Source organism: Heteronotia binoei, chromosome 4 (assembly GCF_032191835.1).
Source record: "Heteronotia binoei isolate CCM8104 ecotype False Entrance Well chromosome 4, APGP_CSIRO_Hbin_v1, whole genome shotgun sequence".
NCBI lineage: Eukaryota > Metazoa > Chordata > Lepidosauria > Squamata > Gekkonidae > Heteronotia > Heteronotia binoei.
This window is the reverse complement of record NC_083226.1, coordinates 118,786,385-118,808,996: the sequence shown is the minus strand read 5'-3', so window position 1 is coordinate 118,808,996 and position 22,612 is coordinate 118,786,385. Positions and strand designations below refer to the sequence as shown.

At 42.6% G+C, this 22,612-nt stretch overlaps 1 protein-coding gene across 4 annotated transcripts in view; it reads right to left on the bottom strand.

Moving 5' to 3' along the window:
- Positions 1–22,612, bottom strand: part of MCTP1 (multiple C2 and transmembrane domain containing 1) — a 457,667-nt gene that overhangs the window by 237,912 nt on the left and 197,143 nt on the right. For all 4 annotated transcript variants that reach the window (XM_060235683.1, XM_060235684.1, XM_060235686.1 and 1 more), the window contains one exon: positions 358–544. In XM_060235683.1, coding sequence (XP_060091666.1) covers positions 358–544 — 187 coding nt within the window. The remainder of the gene's footprint in view (positions 1–357; positions 545–22,612) is intronic.

The following is a 22,612-nucleotide window of genomic DNA, read 5'->3' as shown; positions in this document are numbered from 1 at the left end:
AAAGATTCACAAATGCAACACTGCTAATTATGGCATGAAATTCAGTTTTTCATTTGAAAACAGCAATCAAGTAAAATCAACGTGACTGAAACTGAAACTCAATGAGCAACAAAAAGCTATTGGAAGGGACTAATAATAATCTTCTGCACAATGCTTATAATAGCATCTGGCCATTTTTATATGGGTAATAATCTGCTTTATATAAGGCTGCAATACTAAATCAACATTCTGGAGTAATAACCTGAATGGCGACTAGTACTAACAGGTTAACATTAAGTTTTCCGCTGGTCTTTGCTAATTTACTTGTTCCCTATTTTTTATATCATAAAATCCCATATAAGTAAGGGCACTACATACATATCTCCTTAGAATTTCTTCCTGTTCCTTCTGGTCCTCCAAGGAATTAACTGAGAGGTCAGAGATGCTGACTGTAGCCGAGGCTGTCAAGGTGACCAGCAGTACCAGAAAGCCTTCTCCTTCCTCTAGAGGCAGCTCCAGTTTATGAGTTTGTTCTTTAGTCAGGGTCGACAGGTCAACCTGGCACCTAGGAACAAGCACTTTTGATTAGTATGGTTTTTTATTTACAAGAACAATGTGGAATGTCATGCATCCAACTATGCAAAATATAAATAAATGAAAAAGGCCTATGGTAGCCAATGTCTTCAGATTCAGTTTTCTTTTTGCCATTCTGCTCACTACATCTCAGAAATGTAGCACAACTATTAGAAATTTTATATCTAGACATTCTTGAATTTGAAACTATATCAGATCAAAACTGAAATGTTTTCGTACATCTCTCATGATGTTGTATGGGCTTTCTTAAGAAAGGTCTCCTTGTAGTTCCTTTTCAGTCTACACAGAGAAGAGGTTTTTTTTAACAAGGCCATTTCTACCTGATAGCCAAATTACACTTCTGGCTACCAACACTGGCTACTGTTATGCTTTAAAATTTAAAAAAAGAGTGGGGTCAAAGTCAAATTAAGACAAGGGTGATAATAAAGTTATCTGAGAGTGCTTCTGTGTAAAAAGGAAGAAGAGAGGGAAGCATGCTAGCCAAAGCAAGATAGACACATTCTGCTATTAAACCAGCACCACAAAGCACAGGTGGGAGAAAAACTGTACATACAGAAAAACAATGCAAAATCCTGAAAAGATAATGCACTGTTAACATGAGGCTGAGTAGAAATTTCTATTCTTACATACAGCCAAAATGTTGCAACAGCAAGTAAAGTGATGTTAAAACTGTTTTAAATTTTAATAAAGGGAACCAGAAAGGGATTAGTAGTGTAATATAATACAAAGTAATCTCCAATTTTTCAGAATTGTAGCTGAATGCACCAGTGCACCTGAACTACCATTGAATATATATTTTTTAGAACTTAATTATGATGCACCAACATTCGAAAACAAACCTTGTTTTGGCTTCAATTTTGTCAACCAACTTCATCATATTACATGGATATGATGATGCCTATGAAACTTCTGTCGTCATTATAACTATCCAACAATCATTTTTGTAATCTGCATGATGAACATTAGCCATTTTAATTCTACTAAAATCCAAGAATAGCTTTCAGAAAACGTGTTCCACATCTCAGGTTGGATAAAAATTACTGAACTAAAGACAGCAACAATTTTATAGCACCAGTATATATTTTATTAATTTTAGAATTTTAATTAAACTGTCAATATAGTTTTATTGATTGTATGATTAATGTATGAAATAATGCTGTTAGCCACCCTGAGCCTGCTCCGGCGGGGAGGGCGGGATACAAATAAAAATTGTTGTTGTTGTTGTTATTCTGAGATGTCCCACCTCTATTATCTTGGGTCTGATGCCCAACTGCACATAGAACACTCAAGTGAACAGAATCCAGCATTTGCATGTTTGTAATATAAAGGCAGCGGTGGATATGGATGGACTGCATAAGTAGGGGCCTGTTGTTCAGTTGCGCAGTCGAGTCCGACTCTTTGCGACTCCATGGACAAAGTCACGTCAGGCCCTCCTGTCTTCCACCATCCTCCGAAGTCTGCTCAAATTCGTATTTGTTACATCAATAACACTGTCCAGCCATCTCCTCTTTTGCCATCCCCTTCTTCTTTTGCCTTCTGTCAAAAAAAGAAGGGGACGGCAAAAGATGGTAGAAAGAAAAGTAGGGGCTATGGAAGCACAAATCAATGCACAAAGGATTATTGTCACACTAAACGTATGGGAGAATGTGCAATTATTTTGCACTTTGGCATTCCATGGAAAGAACATACATGCCAAGACTGCATGTAAAACTGTTTCTGTATGGGTGTTTGAAGGGCCACATTCCAGTTCTGTTTCTCAGGATGTTGAGCATGGCAATGAAATACTTCAATCAGCCTTATTATGTGGATTGGCTTAAAACACAGTTTTCTACTTCCACGGTGCTTCTACTTCCGCTTTAGCAGTTTAATCTTATTCCAGATGACAATGCTGCATTTGCCAAGAAACACCCACTACCACTACCTTATTGCTACATTTGGCTGGCCTTGATGGGTCTCATACGTCATATAATGAGACTTATTAGCACATATGTGGCCAGAAGGAACACACCATCTGCCCAACCCTTTAGAAATTCCTGTTCTTCAATTACAACTAAAGATGCATTTTAAAGTGTCTTTTAAAAGTGTTAGTTGCAACTTCCTTTTCTCTGACACAATAACAGTAGTGCTACTCACAGTGAAATAATTGCCCAGGCTTTTTTAAGCATAAGGGATATGTGCTTTTGACCTGCATTCCTATTACAGAGACCTGTCTTCCTTAGGAATGATAATTATGAAGAATGCATGAAATAGTGCCCCTGAAGAACACATACATACATATAATCAATCAGGGGAGGAAGAGACTAGTATCTTGCTTTAGCCACTGCATATTGATGGAACTCTCTGTCTGGGGCAGTGATGCTCTGTATTCTTGGTGCGGGGGGGGGGGGTGGGCACAGTGGGAGGGCTTCTAGTGTCACGGCCTCACTGGTGGACCTCATGATGGCACTTGGTTTCTTTGGCCACTGTGTGACACAGAGTGTTGGACTGGATGGGCCATTGGCTTGATCCAACATGGCTTCTCTTATGTTCTTATGTACTTATCACTCAACAAGAGCAATCCAGTGGACCAAAAATGGTACAGCTGCATTGTCACATGAATTGTGTAGTGGGCAGCCCTAGTACAGCTACTTTTCAGACTCACACTCCTTTTCAAACTCAGCTTACCATGATTACTGATTCACATAAATCTGCCATATTTCTTCACTTTTTCATGCTCATGCTACACTGCTATGTATGTTACGTCCCACCAAGCCACTTCCAACTTTTCTGGTGATCCTAATGAATTAATGACTTGCTCTGGTCTTGCAAACTGAGGGTCATGGCTTCCTTTATTGAGTTCATCTATATCATGTTGAATCTTCCTCTTTTCCTGCAGCCTTAAACTTTTCCTAACATTACTAATCTTTGCGCAGGCTTTCATATCCTTTATAATAGGTTAAACATATGATACAAAACCCTTCTTATTAATGTAAACTATACTTGTATGCAAACTGAATTTGATAGCAGCATGGACTTTTGCCCCTCCTTCAAATAAATGTGACACTATCAAATTACCACATTCTCTTCCATCTATTGGGAGAGGCAATGCTGACTCACAGAGGAAGATGAAAATAAATCAGTCAGCAGTAATCCCATAACATAAAAATATAAGCAAAAATCAATGTCATTTGAAAATAAACATGCATGGTTTCAGACTAATAACTATAAATCCTGCTCTAACTGAATAAAATCATACAACATGGGATATACTTATCCTGTATGTTTAAGAAATACTTGTTTATTGACAGCACTCATTTCTGGAAATATATTGCAGTTGTCAGCAGCCAATTTGACCAGACTGCCACCTTCTACAATTATCAGCTAATAAATACCCATGATTGTTACACTTTTAATGCAAAGGAGTGCAGTCAGGATTGCCTTAAAATGTAGGTAAACCCCTTATATTGAGATGCAAATCATTTCACCATCATCTGAAATTTTTACTTAAGCATTAGCATAATAAAATTAGTTGGCTACATTTACTACAAGGTAAATTAAACTTTTTCATTTCGATGCAGAAAAAAACTAGCATTTTAGACAGGATTAGAAATAAAATTGTTGCCCAAAAATACATTACCCCATTTATTAGGTTGCAGTCTAAAAGCTGGCATAATTTGCACCAATATTTTGAAAAAGTATTTAATGACTTTGAAACAAGGTAAGAACTAAGAAATCCATGATGAATCCAAATATGCATGCCTCCCTTTTTATGTTTTCTAAGAGCTAAAGACAGATCACCCTGTCAAAATGGGAGTGTGACGGAAAGCAATGGGTTAACCATAAACTGAAGACGCACAGGGCTGCGTCAGGTGACCTGAGGGTGGGGGCAAAGGGCTCAGAGCTCTCAGGGAGGGAAAAGAAGTGGAGTGAGAAAAACTGCTGAGGCAGTCAGTCAAGTTGATGTCTGACAGAGTGGAGGCCTGTCAGAGAAGTCTGTCAGTGGGGACCTGACAGAGACTGAGAGGGTCAGTTAGTGCCGGCCAGAAGGGCTGAGAGGGCAGCTGATCCTGTGAAGAAGCTGGAGACGGAGACGGGGAAGTCTTCCAGAGACTGCCAGCTGGACAAAACCAGCCAAGAGAGCTGTGTGTGTGTGAGTCAGTTAAGACCGGAATGGTCACAGACACCAGGAAACTACTCTAAAGGTCTAGTGAGGAGGTTGAGGGAGTGGATGTGGGTCTGAGACACCAAGAAGGGCTGAGAGGAGAGACTCCAGTCGAGGGGTGAGACTAGACACATCAATCCCAAGAGGCCAGACCTTGGCTAGAGGTGGAGAGTGAGTGAAAGGTGAACTGTGTAACTGTGAAAGACGCAAAACAAAAGGAAAAGTGAATGTAAAGCCTGAAACAACAGAACAAAGTATAAGCCTGTGTAAATATCTCCCATATCCCCAGTTTAAGACTTTTTGTTACAATAAATCTGTGGTTTAAGTTAAAGTTCTCGTGAGCCTATATATTTTATGGGGGAAAATAAACAAGGCTGCTGTGGTCCCATCAACAGAACAAGTAAAATACCCCGAAGAGACGAAAATATAGAGATCCAGTGAGGCCTTGAGGCGGGCGCTGCTATAGGGAGAAATGCAAGATATGTTTGTACTTCAGCAGGGCTTTTTTTTTTTAAAGCCCAGCAGGAGCTCATTTGTATATTAGGCGACATTATACATTTGTATATTAGGCCACATCACCATTGTTTCACACAAGGCTTTTTTGTAGAAAAAGCCCAGCATGAATTTATCTGCATATTAGGCTGCACCCCCTGACACCAAGCCAGCTGGAAGTGTGTTTCTGTGCGTTCCTACTAAAAAAAAAAGTCCTATACTTCAGGAAAGTTCTGCACAAGCCACCAAATATGTATCACGTACACACACTGTGTGCAGAGGAGGATGCATAAAGTTTGACAAGTATTTTAGGAGCCTTAAAGATTACACCTTTTGAGTATTCTCACAAGGCTGCTCATCTACCCAATGGGGGTCAATGAGGAGGTTCTTTGTCAGGAATCACCCTGAATGGAAAAGAGAAAGCCTATCCTTACTGGAAATAATGGTAGAAGCAGATAAGCAGCCATACACATATCTGGCTATTGACTGAACCACCTACTATTTCCCCCATTTTTGATGGTTGATGGCAAAGAGGAGGGGTTTTTTTAACCTCCAGTTGCTCCACAGGCAAATTGTGTCACCAGCACCTGTTGTAGCTGCCTGTTCATAAACTCAGTGACTACATGTGGACAATAATAAATTTTTATTTATATCCCGCCATCCCCGCCTAGGCAGGCTCAGGGCAGCTAACAAGACATGGTAAAACCATGATACAGATAAACAATAGATAATATAATTAATAATTTAAACAATACAACCAATAAAACAGTATGACATTAAAATACAGTCGAATGGCGTATAAGATGGCTCGGTATTACTGATCTTATCAGGAGTTCTGTCTTAAAAAGCTAGCTGGAAGAGGGCAGTTTTGCAGGCCCTACGGAACTGGTTAAGATCCCGTAGGGCCCGCACCTCTTTCGGCAATTGATTCCACCATTGGGGGGCCTTTGTAGAGAACGCCTGTTCTCTGGTAGCTTTTAATTTAGTTTCTTTTGGCCCAGGGATTTCAAGAAGATTTTTTGAACTTGATCGCAGTGCTCTCTGGGGAACATATGGAGAGAGGCGGTCCCTAAGGTAGGCAGGTCCTCGACCATATAGGGCTTTAAAGGTAATGACCAGCACCTTGTAACGAACCGGTAAACAATTGGCAGCCAGTGCAATTCCCGCAGCCCAGACTGCACATGTTCCCACCGAGACAGTCCCAGTAGCAGCCTGGCTGCTGCGTTTTGCACTAGCTGCAGTTTCCGGGTTCGGTACAGGGGCAGCCCCATGTAGAGGGCATTACAGTAGTCCAACCTCAAGGTGACCGTTGCGTGGATCACTGTTGCCAGGTCGCCGCGCTCCAGGAAAGGGGCCAGCTGCCTCGACCGTCTAAGATAAAAAAAGGTGGACTTGGCAGTAGCTGCTCTCTGGGCCTCCATTGTCAAGGGAGGCTCCAGTAGAACTCCCAAGCTCTTAACTCTGCGCACTGCTACCAGTTGCGCCCCATCAAAAACTGGGAGAGAGACCCCATTCCCTAAACCGCCACGACCCAGGCAAAGGACCTCTGTCTTCGCTGGATTCAATTTCAGCCCACTCAGCTTAATCCAGTCTGCCACGGCTTGCAGCACTCGGTCCAGATTTTCTGGGGCATTGCCAGTCCGGTCACCCATCAATAGATAGAGCTGGGTGTCATCAGCGTACTGATGGCAACCCAGTCCATGTCTCCGGGCAATCTGGGCAAGGGGGCGCATAAAGATGTTGAATAGCATTGGAGAGAGAACTGCTCCCTGCGGCACCCCACAGTTGAGTGAGTGTCTCTGAGACAGCTCTCCTCCAATTGCCACCCTTTGTCCCTGACCCTCAAGGAAAGAGGAAAGTCACTGTAAGGCTGACCCCTGAATCCCTGCGTCGGCAAGGTGGCGGGCCAGCAGCCGCTGATCGACCATATCGAACGCAGCCGATAGGTCTAACAGCAGCAAAACTGCCGCGCCGGCTCGATCCAGGTGCCTCCGGAGATCGTCCATGAGAGCGAACAAGACTGTCTCTGTCCCATGTCCCGAGCGGAAGCCAGACTGGAATGGATCTAAGGCAGAAGCGTCCTCCAGAAACCTCTGCAGCTGCAGCGCAACAGCCCTCTCAATAACTTTGCCCAAAAAGGGCAAATTTGAGACTGGCCAGTAGTATGCCAATTCGGTCAGGTCTGATGTAGCCTTTTTTAGGAGAGGGTGGACCACTGCCTCTTTCAGAGGGGCAGGAAAGCACCCCTCTGAAAGAGATCTATTTATGATGTCCCATATAGGACATCTAACTCCTCCAGGCAGGCTTTAATAAGCCAGGAGGGACATGGGTCAAGATCACAGGTTGTTGCACGTGCAGCAGAGAGGACTCTGTCAACTTCCTCCAAGCTGAGCGGGTCGAAGTGATCCAGGATCAAACTGGAAGGCAGGCACGGAGCCTCGAGTATACATACTGAATCCAATATGGCAGGGCAGTCGCGGCGGAGCGATTAGACTTTATCTGCAAAATATTTTGCAAAAGCCTCACAGCCTATCTCTAATTCCTTAACATTTGGTTTGCCCTGTGGCAATGTAGTAAGTGTTCGAATTATCCTAAATAATTGTGCCAGGCGCAAATTTGCAGGCGCAATCTTAGCCGCAAAGTACGTTTTCTTTGTGGCCTTGACTGCCAAATCATAGGATCTCATACATTCCCTATAAGATGCTCTGATCGCTTCGTCTCGAGTGCGCCGCCATTGCCTCTCCAGCCATCTGAGGCCTTGTTTCAGCTGGCGTAATTCCGGGGTATACCACGGCGTCAGCCTAGTCCGGGGTCGCAGAGGGCGTCGAGGTGCGATCTCTTTGATAGCCCTGGAGAGTCGGCTATGCCAGACCTCAACCAGGTCCTCCAAGGAGTCGCCAAGGATCTCGAAGAGCCATTTGGAACCGTTCCAGGTCCATTTGGCTCCGCGGGCGAGCCAAAATAGGCTCGACGTCTAAGCAGGTTTGGGGTGGAGCGTCCACACGAGCCTTAAGAGTGCGGTGGTCCGACCATGGCACTGCTTCTATGGTTACATCGTCCACCACAACCCCAGCCGCAAAGATCAAGTCTAAAATGTGCCTGGCCTGGTGCGTGGGGGATGTTACAAATTGAGAGAGTCCTAGTGTCGCCATGGATGACACTAGGTCCGTCGCCTGACTGGAGGCCGGGTCATCCGCATGGACACTGAAGTCACCCAGGATCACTAGCCTTGGGTGCTCCAATGCCCAGCCTGCCGCCGCCTCAAGCAGGGACGGTAAGGCGTTGGCTGGTGCGCTAGGCGAACGGTACACCAGCCAAATCGCCAACCCCTCTCCAGCCTCCCACGCCAGACCGACACATTCAATACCCTCGATCTTTGGAGCTGGGAGCGCCCTAAAGGAATAAGCCTCTCGTGCGAACAGCGCCACTCCTCCCCCCCGCCCGCTAGTCCGTGATTGGTGGAAGACCGAATAGGCCGGGGGAGCTGTTTGTGAGAGGGCTACAGTATCGCCCTCTTGTACCGAAGTTTCGGTCACGTAAGCCAGGTCCATGTCCTGTTCGAGTAAAAACTCTCGAAGGACAGAGGTCTTATTATTAATGGACCTGGCGTTGCATAACACCAATGACGGAGGCGGGTCTGGCCTGACCCTACTACCTGTCACCCTCGGGATGCGACGCAGACTGGAAGGAGGCTGAGCACTAACAGGTCTCCGTCCCCTTCCCTTGTATTGCTGTCTGTTCCCACTGTTACAATGAATGTAAAAGGGAGGATAGGTGGAGGTCTGAAGGGTGGGACAGAGTCTATCCTGACCTCAGAGATCCTCTTTGCAAATGATGTGAGTTATACATAGGCCTGGTGCTAGGGGTTCTGCCACCCCAGACAGAACCCCCTGCTCCCCCCCCCCGGATGGTAACCATGTGCGGAAAGCACGTGCGGCATGATAACATCAAAAGTGTTCTCATTGCTTGGCCTGCCCAGCTCTATTCCTCTTCAGTGGGAACTGGCTGGGCAGCAGCCGCCTGCATGCTTATTCCTGCATTCTGAATCTGAACACAAGAAGAAGCACGCGGGTGGCCATTGCCCAAACAGCTCCTTCTCAAGGGGGGAGGACTTGGCGATGGGTGGACCACCCACCCTTCGCCCAGCTCTCTGCCTGCTTCTTCAGAGGAAGCTGGTTGGGCAGTGGCTGTCCTTGTACTTTTTCCTGCATTCCAAATCGGCCTGTCCATCGCCAAGCCCTCTCCCCCCCCCTTCAAAAGGAGCTGGTTGGGCAGCAGCTACCTGTTCGCTTTTTCCTGCGTTCCGATTCAGAACGCAGGAAGCTTGCAGGTGGCTGCTGCCCAGCTGCCCCTCGCTCACCCAGTCCTTTGCCTCTTTAAAGGGAGCTGTCTGGGTAGCGGCCACCTGCGTTCTTGGATGGAATGTAAAAGAAATACACTTCCATCTTTGATTGCCTGAGGGAAAACATAGTACTGAGCTATTAGCAACATGGTTCCTCCCCTTGAGCAATATGTTATTATCCTTTACAGAATATATTCCAGATTTCCACCTCTGACTGCCAAGGACCCAGTGTACGCATTAGTTAAAATATATTTCTTGGAATGTGACAGGTTGGTTAAATAAAATCCAGGATCCTTCATTTATGCAATTTATAAGATATTCTCAGGAGTCTTGGCTAACAGGAGACCTGGTGATGAATGAATATCTTTCCTATACCCTTAATAGGTAGTCCCTTGTGCAAGCACCAGTTGTTTACAACTCTGGGGTGACATTGCTTTCACAACCTTTTCAAGGCAGACTTTTTATGGGGTGGTTTGCCATTGCCTTCCCCAGTCATCTACACTTTCCCCCCAACAAACTGGGTACTCATTTTACCGACCTTGGAAGGATGGAAGGCTGAGTCAACTTTGAGCCGGCTACCTGAACCCAGCTTCTGCAGGGATCAAACTCAGATCCTGAGCAGAGCTTAGGACTGCAGTACTGCAGTTTTACCACTTTGCGCCACAGGACTTAATACCACTCCTGCAAATAATAGGGGACATCCTAGTTGAGGACTGGCATTCTGCAAACTGTAATGTAAAGCACACTGTAACTGCTTCCACCTCTAAGTTCCTTGACAATGGCTTGTCTTTTGGCATTTAAAAATCAGATTATATAACTAATGTTTACATTCCTCCTTTTTTCTCTCCTGTTATTATGATTGTTGTTGGCTCAATTTGAAAGGTTGTATTTTTGAATCAGAGGAAAAATAAGGCAAAGATTTAGAAGACAGCGACTGCAGTCTATGACATAGGAGTGATTATTATGATGTGGACCTCTCCAGTGGTAAAAGGAAATAAAAGATCTCTTGGTTAATAGAACACAATTTATCTATTAATACACTTGATTTATTAATATTAAATGGCAGCATGGAAGGAATCAATTTTAGCCAGAGCAGAGCAAGTGTGATTGGTTATACATTAATATCACCAGCTGACCACTAATATATTCTTCGGTCTTCTGTGTCCTTCCCAGAAAGTGATAATCAGCAACTCACATTTTACATCTGCAACCCTGAAATTTCTTTTCAATAGTAGGATAATGGGCATCTGATTAATATAGCTCAAATTGGAATTATAGCAGATATTCAATTGAAATGGACCCCTATACTTCAACCTGAAATACAACAGGTTCTGTATAGTGAAATGTTTCTTAAACTTGGGGATGAAATCTTCACAGCTCAAGACACTGATACTGCACTGGTCCTACATGATAACTTAATTAGCTCCTTGAAGCCTTTCTTGGTTGAGAAAATACAAATATTAAGTGAAAGGCAACAAACTAATAACACCTGGGTTGATAAGTGAATGCCTGAATAAGAAAAAGGAGCTTTAACTGTATAAACAGGTTCCAATTGTTTACCAAAATATGCTGTCGAAGGCTTTCATGACCGGAGTCTATTGGTTGCTGTAGATTTTCTGGGCTGTGTGGCCGTGGTCTTGGTATTGTGAGACCTGAAATTTTGCCAGCAACTGTGACCGGCATCCTCAGAGGAGTTTTCTCTGGGTCAAATTGAGAAGAAGGCAGGCAATATATATCTACTCAGGCAGGTAAGGTAAGGCTAAGTCATTATCTTGTGGGAGCTTCCTGGGCTATTACAGGAGCTTACTTGAGAGGGTTCTTTTGTATATGGATTAGCTATAGAAATTCTAATCTTATCTATGGTGCTATTGTAAGCTGTAGGGTATTTTGTGTTTTTTAGGACTGGAAGCCATGCTGTATTCATTTTTAAACGTCCTTCCTTCCTGTTGAAATTGTGTTTATGGATTTCAATGGCTTCTCTGTGTAATCTAACATGGTCACTGGATGTGTTGTTCAGCACTACAGTGTCTTGGAATAAGATACTGTGTCCTGTTTGAGTTAGGCTATGTTCAGCCACTGATGATTTTTTAGGGTGGCCAAGTCTGCAGTGTCTTTCATTTTCTTTTATTCTTGTCTGCATGCTACGTTGTGTGGTCCCGATGTAAACTTGTCCAGAATTGAACTTTATAATAATTACAAACAGCTTCTTAGGAGGAAAGCTTGTCTCACAAAAAGAGTCATTGCAGAAGAACTTGCCTTGGTACTGGTCTGAAAGGTTATGGTAATGTTTGAATACCTCCTAAAGGCACCTCCCTATGTCTAAAGGAAGCAAAAATTTTATTCTTTGTTGAAAAAAACCTCTTCCAATAAAACAATGTTATCTCCTTGGACCCAAGAATGCCTTTCACATAGGAAACTATTCTAAAGTGTTGAGATGACTGTGTTCTTTTATAGCACAGTCTATTACTGTTATATACTATTAGCGACTAACTATATACTATTAAGTGATGGATTGCAAGCTATGCACATTTCAGACATTATAGAGTTAACTGTTTACCTGAAAGAGGAAATGATGTATTGTAACCTAAACCCAATTGTAGTGGAGTCTTCTTTACTCGCGAAAGATGTAAACACAAGATTGGTCAGAAAGAATGTTAGGTGCGAAATGCTTTGATCTTGTATGCAAGCTGGTGAAATGCTCTTTGGGAAGAACTGTTAGACAAAGGGGTTGCATAATGTAGCCATAAAGAGGACAGACACAGTTAGACTAGCTGGTATGCTAAATTGTTTTTCTTTTTTATTCCAAGTACCCTATCCTGATGTTTTCTAGTAAACTTTATTTCTTTTGACAAACTTAAGCCTCGATTCCAATTATTGCTACTCTGCCTCTGAATTCAACGTGTATTTCCCATCAAATTGGTAGCAGATAGCATGGTTTATATTGATGTTTGGCATATTGGAAAGTTATTTTTTAAAGTCAGAACAGGCAGGAAGTTAAAGCATTTTTGAGTGACCAGAAGCTGTTTGAAAAAAGCTGTATTTTTCGCTACCGGAACGATCGAGAAGAACAAAGGACCCACTGTGAGCCAAATTCCCTTGCTTGAAGCTCTGCATTTCAATTAGAAGCTGGAAGCACTGTATTTCTAAATGCCACTTTCTCTTGCTGACCTGCTGCAGCCTGAATTCAAGAATGTCTGACACACAAGAGGAAAATTCGACAACATTCGCTGTTGTAAGGAACGACGCCCAAGCAAACGCGATGGCACATGTTGTGAGTACCTATCCAATCAATGTTAAAATTCCATGCTTAAATGCAAGCAATTTTAGATTCTGGTCTATTAAAATGCAACTGTTGTCAAGCACAACTAATTCTGATCAATAACTGATGGGTTCCTGGTCTGCCACAAGCAGGCCTGGGTAAGATCACACTGAACCAAAGGCTGCTAGTTTATTATTCTTTCCTGGCCCCTCTTTGTTTTATGGCTGTTAATTACTGAGACCTAAGCAATCAGCACCTTCCCATGAATCCTCTTGCGGGAGGAAGCGCCATCTGGGTGATACAAGGCCGAATGCCTGATAACGCCCTGGGAATGTATGTAGTTTTGATACTTATGTGTGAATGCTCCCCTGCTTCCCTTCCCCGTAAGAATCCCTTTGAAGTGTACCTTAAAACTTAAGTATCAATGTATTGGTTACATTCTTCTCAAGCCAAGGCTTGAGCCCAAGTAACGGTCTATCAGTAAACGTAGTCTTTGTATCAACTTCGACTCGTCATTGAATCCGTCTGCTTGACACTGCTTCTTCATGAAAAAAATTGCTTTGAAGCAGTTTTCAATGAAAATAAGGATGAAATCCCAGATTTTGATTTGAAAGATAATCATGCAAAATTAATAATTCTGAATGCCATATCAGAGAGGGAATCCACTCTGGTCCTGGATTGTGAGACAAGTGCAGAGATATGGAAATTCTTGGAAAAGCAATCATTTAAGCCTTCTATGACTCATAGAATATTTCTCAGAGAAAAGCTGTACAATTTTAAGATGAATGATACAGATTCAATGGCTACCCATCTGAATCAGATAATGGAAGTGGTTTCAGAGCTTAAGAGAATTGGAAGATGAAGTAATAGCTGCTTTATTTAAATCTCTTCCTAAAAGTTATAAAAGTACTGCATCCTTGTTGAGGATGAGAGAGAAACAGGAACTTGACTACATTCTGGAATACTTGAGAGATGAGGCCAGAAGGAGGGAACTTTTTGAAACTGAGAATAAGATGTCTGTACTTAGAGTGCATCCTGGGAAAAAGGAAATTATATGTCATTTCTGTGGCTTGAAAGGGCACGATCAATATTCTTGTAGAAAGAAATTAAAACAAAATCAATATGCAAATGCTTCTACTGGAGCAGCAACACTCAGCGGGCAAGTGGAGAATAGCAACCAACAAAAACGTGATTTTAAATCTGCAAAGCCAGCAACCAAGGCTAAGAACGTGTCTGATAGGAATCCTACATATGTAATTACTGAATCAAATGCAAATCTCAAGAATCATTGGATGATAGATTCTGGAACTTATTTTCATGTCTGTAAAGATAAGAAATCTTTCATGGAATTGGATGAGAACAACTGCCCTAAATTAGAACAAGCCAGTGGACAAATACTGAAAATTGAAGGAAGTGGGACTGTGATCTTAAATGTTATGGATGAAAGTCAAGAAAATTAAAAAGCTTACACTAACAGAGTGTGCATATGCCCCCTGAGGCAGTCAGCAACCTAGTTTCAACAAAGAGAATTATCAGAAGAAATCATGAGATTGTACACAGAAAGGAAAACGGAAATGTTGTTGATCCTGAATCTGGAACTGATCTAAAGTTTGCTGATGATGATGTGCAAAATGACGCTGAAAATATTTCTGATGTAACAAATGTTGTTGGGCCAGTGTATAATACAATGCAATCCGCATGTAAGCATAAATCATATCTTTTTAAATGGCACATAACTATGGGGCACCGTAGTGTGCAAAGTGTGCAAAAATTGTTGAAAGAATGTAATGTTGATGTTATTATGATCAAATGCAATCTGGTTGTGATATATGTTTAAAGGCAAAAGGTACCTCCCCAAGATACATGGGCAAAAATACTGCACACAATGAACAATTTCTAGAGATGGTATTTTCAGATATTGCAGGGCCAATCAAAGAATCGGCTGGTGCAAGCAGGTACTTTTTAACATTTATAGAAGCTAAGTCAAGATATGTCTATGTCTACTTAATTAAAAGCAAAGATCAAGTATCTGACAAATTTAAATTCTATGTTGCTGCTGTGAGAAATAAATTTGGCAAAGTTCCAGAAGTATTGTTCACAGACAATGGAACTGAATACAGTAGCAGTGAGTTCCAAAGGTTTATGGAACAAGGCATTCAACATAAAACTATTACACCGTATTCACCATTGCAGAATGGTACAGCTGAGAGACTGAACCGAACAATTATGGAAATGGCCAGATCAATGCTAATGCAATCTGGACTGCCAGATAATATGTGGGGTGAAGCCGTAAATACTGCAGTTTATTTGGATAACAGAATTCCATCCAAAGTGACTAATAAATCGCCGTTTGAGATTTGGTATGGCAAACGACCCGATTTGAAACATTTAAGACCTTTTGGTTGCAAAGCATACACATTTGTAACTATGGAGAAAAGGGGACAACTAGACCCCAGAGCAGAACTTGGTATACTTGTGGGCTATGCTAATGGTGGAAGAGGATACAGAATCCTAGACCCTAATGCATGTACTGTCAAAGAATGCAATGTGGTATATATAGATGGCAGCAGTGTTTTGCAAGCTCCTATGCAAGCTGAATCCACAGTACAGAATCCTATAGAGGATCTTACCTTCAGTGAATTTACTATTTGGGAACCTGCAGAGACCACCTGTGAGCAGGCAGGTCCACCTTCACAAGAAAGCAATGAATCAGAAGGGGAAGCAGGAAGTCCAAGAGAAGCAGAGACAACCACAGTTACTGTGAGAAAGTCAGCAAGGAGCAACAAAGGCATACCACCGCCAAGACTTGGAATTTGTGCAACAGTACAACCTGTCAAAGAACCCTCAACTTTGAAAGAAATAAATCAATTACCCAATCCAGAAAGAAAGAAATGGATGGATGCAATGAATGATGAAATGAAGTCTTTACATGACAAGCAAGCTTGGACACTTGGACACTTGCAAACTTACCTCCTGAAAGAACAGCTGTTGGTTGTAAATGGATACTCAAAGAAGTTGGAAAGGAAAAACTTGTGTGTAAACTTCAAAAAAGAATTTATGGATTAAAACAAGCTGCAAGAGGTTGATCAGATAAGCTGACAGAACTACTAAAGAAGCAAGGATTTCAACAAGGAAAATCAGAACCCTGTTTGTTTACAAGACTCAAAAATGGACAATACCGGTACATACTGACTTATGTTGACAATCTGATTTTATGTTGCTACAACAAGGAGAACATCAAAGAAATTGTTGATGAGCTAAATAAAGATGTGGAAGTAAAACAACTGGGAGACAAAACATTACTTTGGAATACAAATTGAAAGAGCTGAAGACGGAAGTTTTCTGCTGAACCAACAACACAAAATTATGGACTTTTATCGAATCCATGGGAATAAAGAAACATGGAAACATTAGTACACCACTTGATCCAGCATACTTAACTTTGAAAGAAGGAAAATTGCTTGAAAACAATCGTGAGTATAGAGAAGCAATTGGAAAACTACTGTACTTAAGCAGAATCTCGAGACCAGATATTTCTACTGCTGTTGGAATCTTGAGTAGAAAGACAAGTTCACCATATTACCATGATTGGAATGCCATAAAGAGACTGGCAAGATACCTATCTAAAACTGCTGATTACAAATTACTAATTTCAGCATGTGACAACCCAAGACTAGTAGTCTACATGGACGCCAACTATGGGAGAAATTAAGGAGATGGAAAATCTACAAGTGGAAATGTATTCTTCTATGGAGATCGTGTGATTGACTGGAACACTAAAAAACAAAAGATTGTAGCTCAATCTATTGCTAAAGCTGAATGTGTGTCTGCTCAAAGGGCATGCAATGAACTGAAATGGATAATTTTTCTTCTTAAGGAATTTGGAATAGAGGAACCTAAACCAGTACTCATGTATGAAGACAACCAAGCATGCATAAGCATATGCAAAGCTGAGAACATAAAATTATACAACAAACATATCGTCATCAAGTGTTTACTTGTGCAAGAGATGATTAAAGAAGGATTGATTGAATTACAATACTGCTCTACTGAAGAAATGATCGCTTACATCATGACGAAGCCGCTTGACAGACTGAAGTTTGAACAACTACATGAAAGTATGAACTTGATTGAAATTGCTAATGACTGAAATGTTACATAACTTGAGAAGGGGTTTGTTGGAATACAAGCTATGCACATTTCAGACATTATAGAGTTAACTGTTTACCTGAAAGAGGAAATGATGTATTGTAACCTAAACCCAATTGTGAGCAGAGTCTTCTTTACCCACAAAAGATGTAAACACAACATTGGTCAGAAAGGATATTAGGTGTGAAATGCTTTGATCTTGTATGCAAGCTGAATTGCTCTTCCTGGTGAAATGCTCTTTAGGAAGAAGAACTGTTAGACAAAGGGGTTGTAGAATGTAACCATGTAGAGGACAGACATAGTTAGACTATAGCTGGTATGCTAAATTGATTTTCTTTTTTATCCCAAGTACCCTATCCTGATGTTTTCTAGTAAACTTTATTTATTTTGATAAGCTTAAGCCTCGACTCCAATTATTGTCACTCCAAGCCTCTGAATTCAACGTGTATTTCCCATCAATTAGCAACCTGTGGCTCCAATCTGTAGATATCTAAATCTGCAAATTGGGCCACATGAATGCTAAAAAGATTTTGCAGCAAACTTGATGAACTCAAAAAGTTCAAAAAAATCTGAACTTTCCTCCAAAAAATCTGAAATTCCCTCCAAATTTCCCACAAATTAAAAAAAAATTAAAAACTTTGTGCAAGTGCAGACAATGAACTTACTTTTCTTCTGCAGAGGTGGACTGGCAGCTGTGGCAGAGCCTAGTGCCAGACACCAAGAGCCACTTGGGGCCTGACCATGGCAGCAGCACACACCGGGAGCTGCTCCAGGCTTGGTCACAGTGTCAGTTAGATGCCAGAGTTGCTTGGGAACAAGCTATAGCAGCATCACACACTGCTGCTCTAGGCTTGGTTGTGATGCCGGCAAATGCCAGAAGCTCATTGGAGCCCAGCTGTGGTGGCAGCACTCATTAGGAGCTGCTCTAAGCCAGGCTGCAGGAGCAGAGCATGTTGGGAGTTGCTCTGGAATTGACTGCAGCTTTGACAAATACCAGAGCTGCTCAGGGCCTGGTCCACTCCAGGCTCAGAGCAGCTCCCAAGCACCACTGCCATGGTCAGGCTTCTAAGTGACTAGGTGGGTCTGGATGCACCAGCTCATCAATGGGGGTGGGATTCCCCTCACAAATTTTATTCCCCTTCCCCCATTTCCTTATACAAGAATTGGTACTCACGCTTTTTTGTGGCACTGTGGTAGTCACTGATAAACAATACTCTGCTGCTCTCTTCATCTCCCTAGGTCAGGGGTGGGGAACTTCTGTCCCGAGGGCCGTATACAGCCCTCAAGGTCACTTGATGTGGCCATTGGGGATTGCTTGACTGAACCAAGCCATATGGCAGCCTCCCTGGGGCCTCGCTGGCCAGCGAGGATCATGGGGCCCAGCCATTCTGTGCAGCAGCCTCCCCCAGGCCAGGCAGGGATCACAGGGCCCAGATGTACAGTGTGGCAGCCTCCCTGGGGCCTGGCTGGCCAGCCAGAATTGTTGCAGGGCCTGGAAAGGTACTGTCACAGTTCTGTATGCACTTTATCCCAGATGGTGTGGCCTAATATGCTAATGAATGTGTGACCTAATATGCTAATATTAGGGGATGTGGTCTAATATGCTACTGAGTTCCTGCTGGGCTTTTTCTACAAAAAAGCCCTGGACCTATGCATTTGCCTAGGGCGGCAGGATGGGTGTGGTTGTGTGCCAGATTAGGCTCTCCCCACATGACTTCAAATAGAAAAACAATTATTTGCATTAATTTTGCTGGACTGAATCATTCTTCCTCAGCGGAGCACTGTTTTTTAAGTTGATAATTTTTATGGGCCGCAAATGATGTTATAAATGCCCATATGGCCCTTGGCAGAAAAAAGATTCCCCACCCCTGCCCTAGGTCAAACATGGCCAGATGCAAGGCAGACTGTACAAAAATACTAACAGGACTAGCAAACAGCATTTAGAAAAATGGCTGAAGAAAATTCTTTTCTGGGACCCCAACACCAAGCCATGAAACCAGTAATAAAAGGAAGAGCAAAATCAAGTGCTAAGAGTAATTCTGTCTCAGATACAAATATTTATAAGCCCTTCGGATATGAGGGTCATCTGTCTGCTACATCTGTAGCATTGCCAGGTTTTAATTTGGCTGATATGACTAGCTAGGCAGATGTATCCTTCCTCCTTCACTGCTTCACATGTGAATTTTCTGAAGCTGAACACCCAGAAGAGAACAACCATCTCAGACATTCATTCTTTGGTTAAGGTTATATGACACCTGTTCTCCCCAGCTAGAAGGTCATTTATATGCATCTGAAATGGTTCAGGAGATGCTGCCCTTTAGCGTGATCTCACACCACTTGAAATTTAGGGAGATAAGTTGTAAAGATCTTATGCCTGGCTCTATCTGATTTGTTCATTCACACATGCCCAAGCAGCTATGCAGAACTACTTGGGAGTTGTCCCCAAGTAATCACACAGGGATGTGGGTTCCACACTGCTGTGTTGCATGGAAAGAAGAAATCTCGCTAAAGCTCCTACAAGACTACGGGAATAGTAATATGTTGCAGTTGAGAAAGTGGATAGGTCTTAGATGAGAATTCAGCTTGTCCCAAAAGAAATAGGCTAGCTAGCTAGCAAATATAAGCTGTTCTTCAATGTGTAATGAACAGTTAAGAATGGCAATAGTTGCTGCACATAATTTCTCACTGCGAACATGGGACAAGACATAAAAATCTAAGAAAATGTACTTTGAAGGATGAAGCTCCAACTCATGGCAGTTAAGGCTGGATACTCTAATTCCATCTTAACTGACTCTAAGTTCAAGTTGTTGCTTCAAAATAATCAAAATTTAAAATCAATACCAGTTGTGTGGGAAATGTGGAGAAAGAGAGAATTTTTAAAGTTACTTTGGGGCCCCATTTGGGAGGAAGTGGATTTTAAATGTATATATATTTATAAGAGCTGACATTCTGCATTGCTTAGTCTTTTTTGTAGTATATCCAAATAATATTCATAGTAATACCCATAATGCTACAAGCTACTGCAGTATATCCAACTAATACTCATCACTACAAACTACTAGAATATATCCAGTTAATACTCATAGCACTACAAGCTTAATCCCCAAACACTAAATCAAGAGGGGTAGCTGAGTTAATCCGCTGCAGCAAAATCAAACAGAAGTCTAGTAGCACTTTAAAGATTCTCGAAATTTATCCCAGCATGACCTCCCATAAATCCGGGCTCACTTCATCAGATGCACAGAACATATATCCACAGGAAATATATTACACCCACAGTTACTAGCAACAGAAAGGTATGCGTGTAAAGGCATTACAAAAAAGGGGACAGTGAAAAAGTAACCAAAGAGAGTTTAATCTATTCCAAGTGAATGAAGACTACTCTAGATAGATGAACAGATAAATAAAGCACTGGGTTTGCGGAGGGGGCGGGTGCTTCCTCCGTGCCTGTCTGCCTGGCTCCAGCTCTGATGCTTAAAGCAAGCACCAGGATCGGAGGGCGGAGGGAGCGATCCTGGCGCTTGCTTTAAGCATCAGAGCTGGAGCCAGGCAGACAGGCACAGAGGAAGCACGCTGCCCCCTCCGCAGCCGGCGCTCGCGAAGCGCTGGGTTTGCGGGGGGGCAGCATGGATCGATCCCAGTGCTTGCTGGAAGCAGAGCTGGAGCCAGGCAGGCAGGCGCGGGGGAAGCGCCGGGATCAGAGGCGGAGGCAGCGGATCGCCCCCCCCGGAGGAAGGTAAGTCCTATCATCCCTTCGCTCCATAAGACGCACCACACACTTTCCCCCCCACTTTTTGTGGGGGGAAAGTGCGTCTTATGGTCCAAAAATACGGTAATCAGTGTGAGATATGTTATGCAGAATTAGATTAACATCAGTAAAAAGTAGGCCATGTTGAGCTACTAACACCAGGGGTCATTTTGTAGAAAAACAGGTAGTGGAGCACATCCAGGGATTGTTATGCAGCTGCACATACTATTCAATGGACAAGGAGGTGGAACTCTCAGAAAGGTTCAGGAGCTGTGCTCCTGTGAGCTCCCACTGAATCTGAGGCCTGACTAGCGCTTAAAGTGAATGATAAAATCTAAGTCCCTATTCATATATCCATGTTTCAATAATGCCCTTCTGCTCTCTTCAGGAAAGTCCCTACACAAAAAACAGACACAAATCTAACATAAAAATAATCAAATAAGAAAATAAACTAGCAGGAAAATATTTTAGTCTTTCAGGACTTACTGCTGTTGGGTGGATCTAATCATCCTCTCTGTAGCCTCCTTCCAGTTTGATTTCATCCCCCATAAATGCCTCTTCCTCCAATGGAAGGGTCAGTTAAGTTCCCCTTACATGACAGTCACTTAATTTAAAGGAAAGTTTCAAACTTGAGTCAAAAGGAAAGCATATTTATATAAATAAATGGACTCTGTTCCGCAAAGTGATAGGACAGGAGTAGGATCTGTCCCACCTTAACTTCAGGTTACTGTTCTATTACTAAAGAACTTCAAAAGGAGAGTCCAATGTGAAAGTTCTGAAATAAGATTCATCATATTTAACAATCTCTCTCTACTAGACTTGAAAAGGAACCTGAAAAGTCTTCCCACTTCCATCTTTCTGTTGTTAAGTATAAATCTTTCTTCTATGGATGTACACTTTATGCAACTGATAGTGAGCTCTGACTCATGAAAGCCCATGCTAGAACAACTTAAACTAAGTACATACACTATTATAAATGATGTGGGAACCTGCAAGGACTTTCAAGAGGCATCTCATTTTTCCCTCCCTCTCTTGCCCTTTCCCCCATAGCCTCTCCCTTTTTCTTGCTTCCTTCTAGGATTGCCAGTCTTCAGATGAAGCCTGTAGACCTCCTGGAATCACAACATATTTCCCAACTGCAGAGATCAGATCCCCCTTAAGGTTTTTAGCTCCAGGTTGGAAAATTCTTGGAAATTTGGGGGTGCAACCTTGGGAGGGCATGGTTTGGGAAGGGAAGCAACCTCAGCAAAGTATAATGCCATTGAGTCCACCTTCCAATGCAGCCTTTTTTTTCAGGAGAACTGATATCTGACATCTGGAGAACAGCTGTTATTCTGGGTGATCACCAGACTCCACCTGGGGGTTCGCAACTTAGTTCCCATGGAAGAAATGGCTACTTTGGAGGGTGGAATCTATGGCATTATACTCCTTTGAGGTATCTCCCCTCCTCAAATCCCACCATCCCCAGGTTCCACATCCAAATCACTAGGAATTTCCTAAGCTGGAGTTGGCAACCCTATCTCCTTCTCCCCCAACACCTAACCAGCTTTTATCGGATCCTCTGTCTTAAGCTTTCCCTCTCACTCACTCCTCCAACACCCTCTACCTATGTAAACTGTGGCCCAGTTGTGCAACCATTGGGCAGCCCCATTTGCATGGCAGGGAATCCACAATGACTTGTGAGGTGGTACCTCACTTTCACCTGTTTTCCCCTCACCTCACTACTTACTCTTTCCCTCCTCCTGGCAATCTCCATATCTTCTCCCCCTTCTCTGCCTCATTCTTTCCTTCTCAACTGTTCACCAACCTACTTTTTATCAGCTACCCATCTTCAGCTATATTTATTATTTATTTATTTCATTTATAACCCATCTTTCTACAAGGCTAGGCTTCGAGAAAGTATGTGAC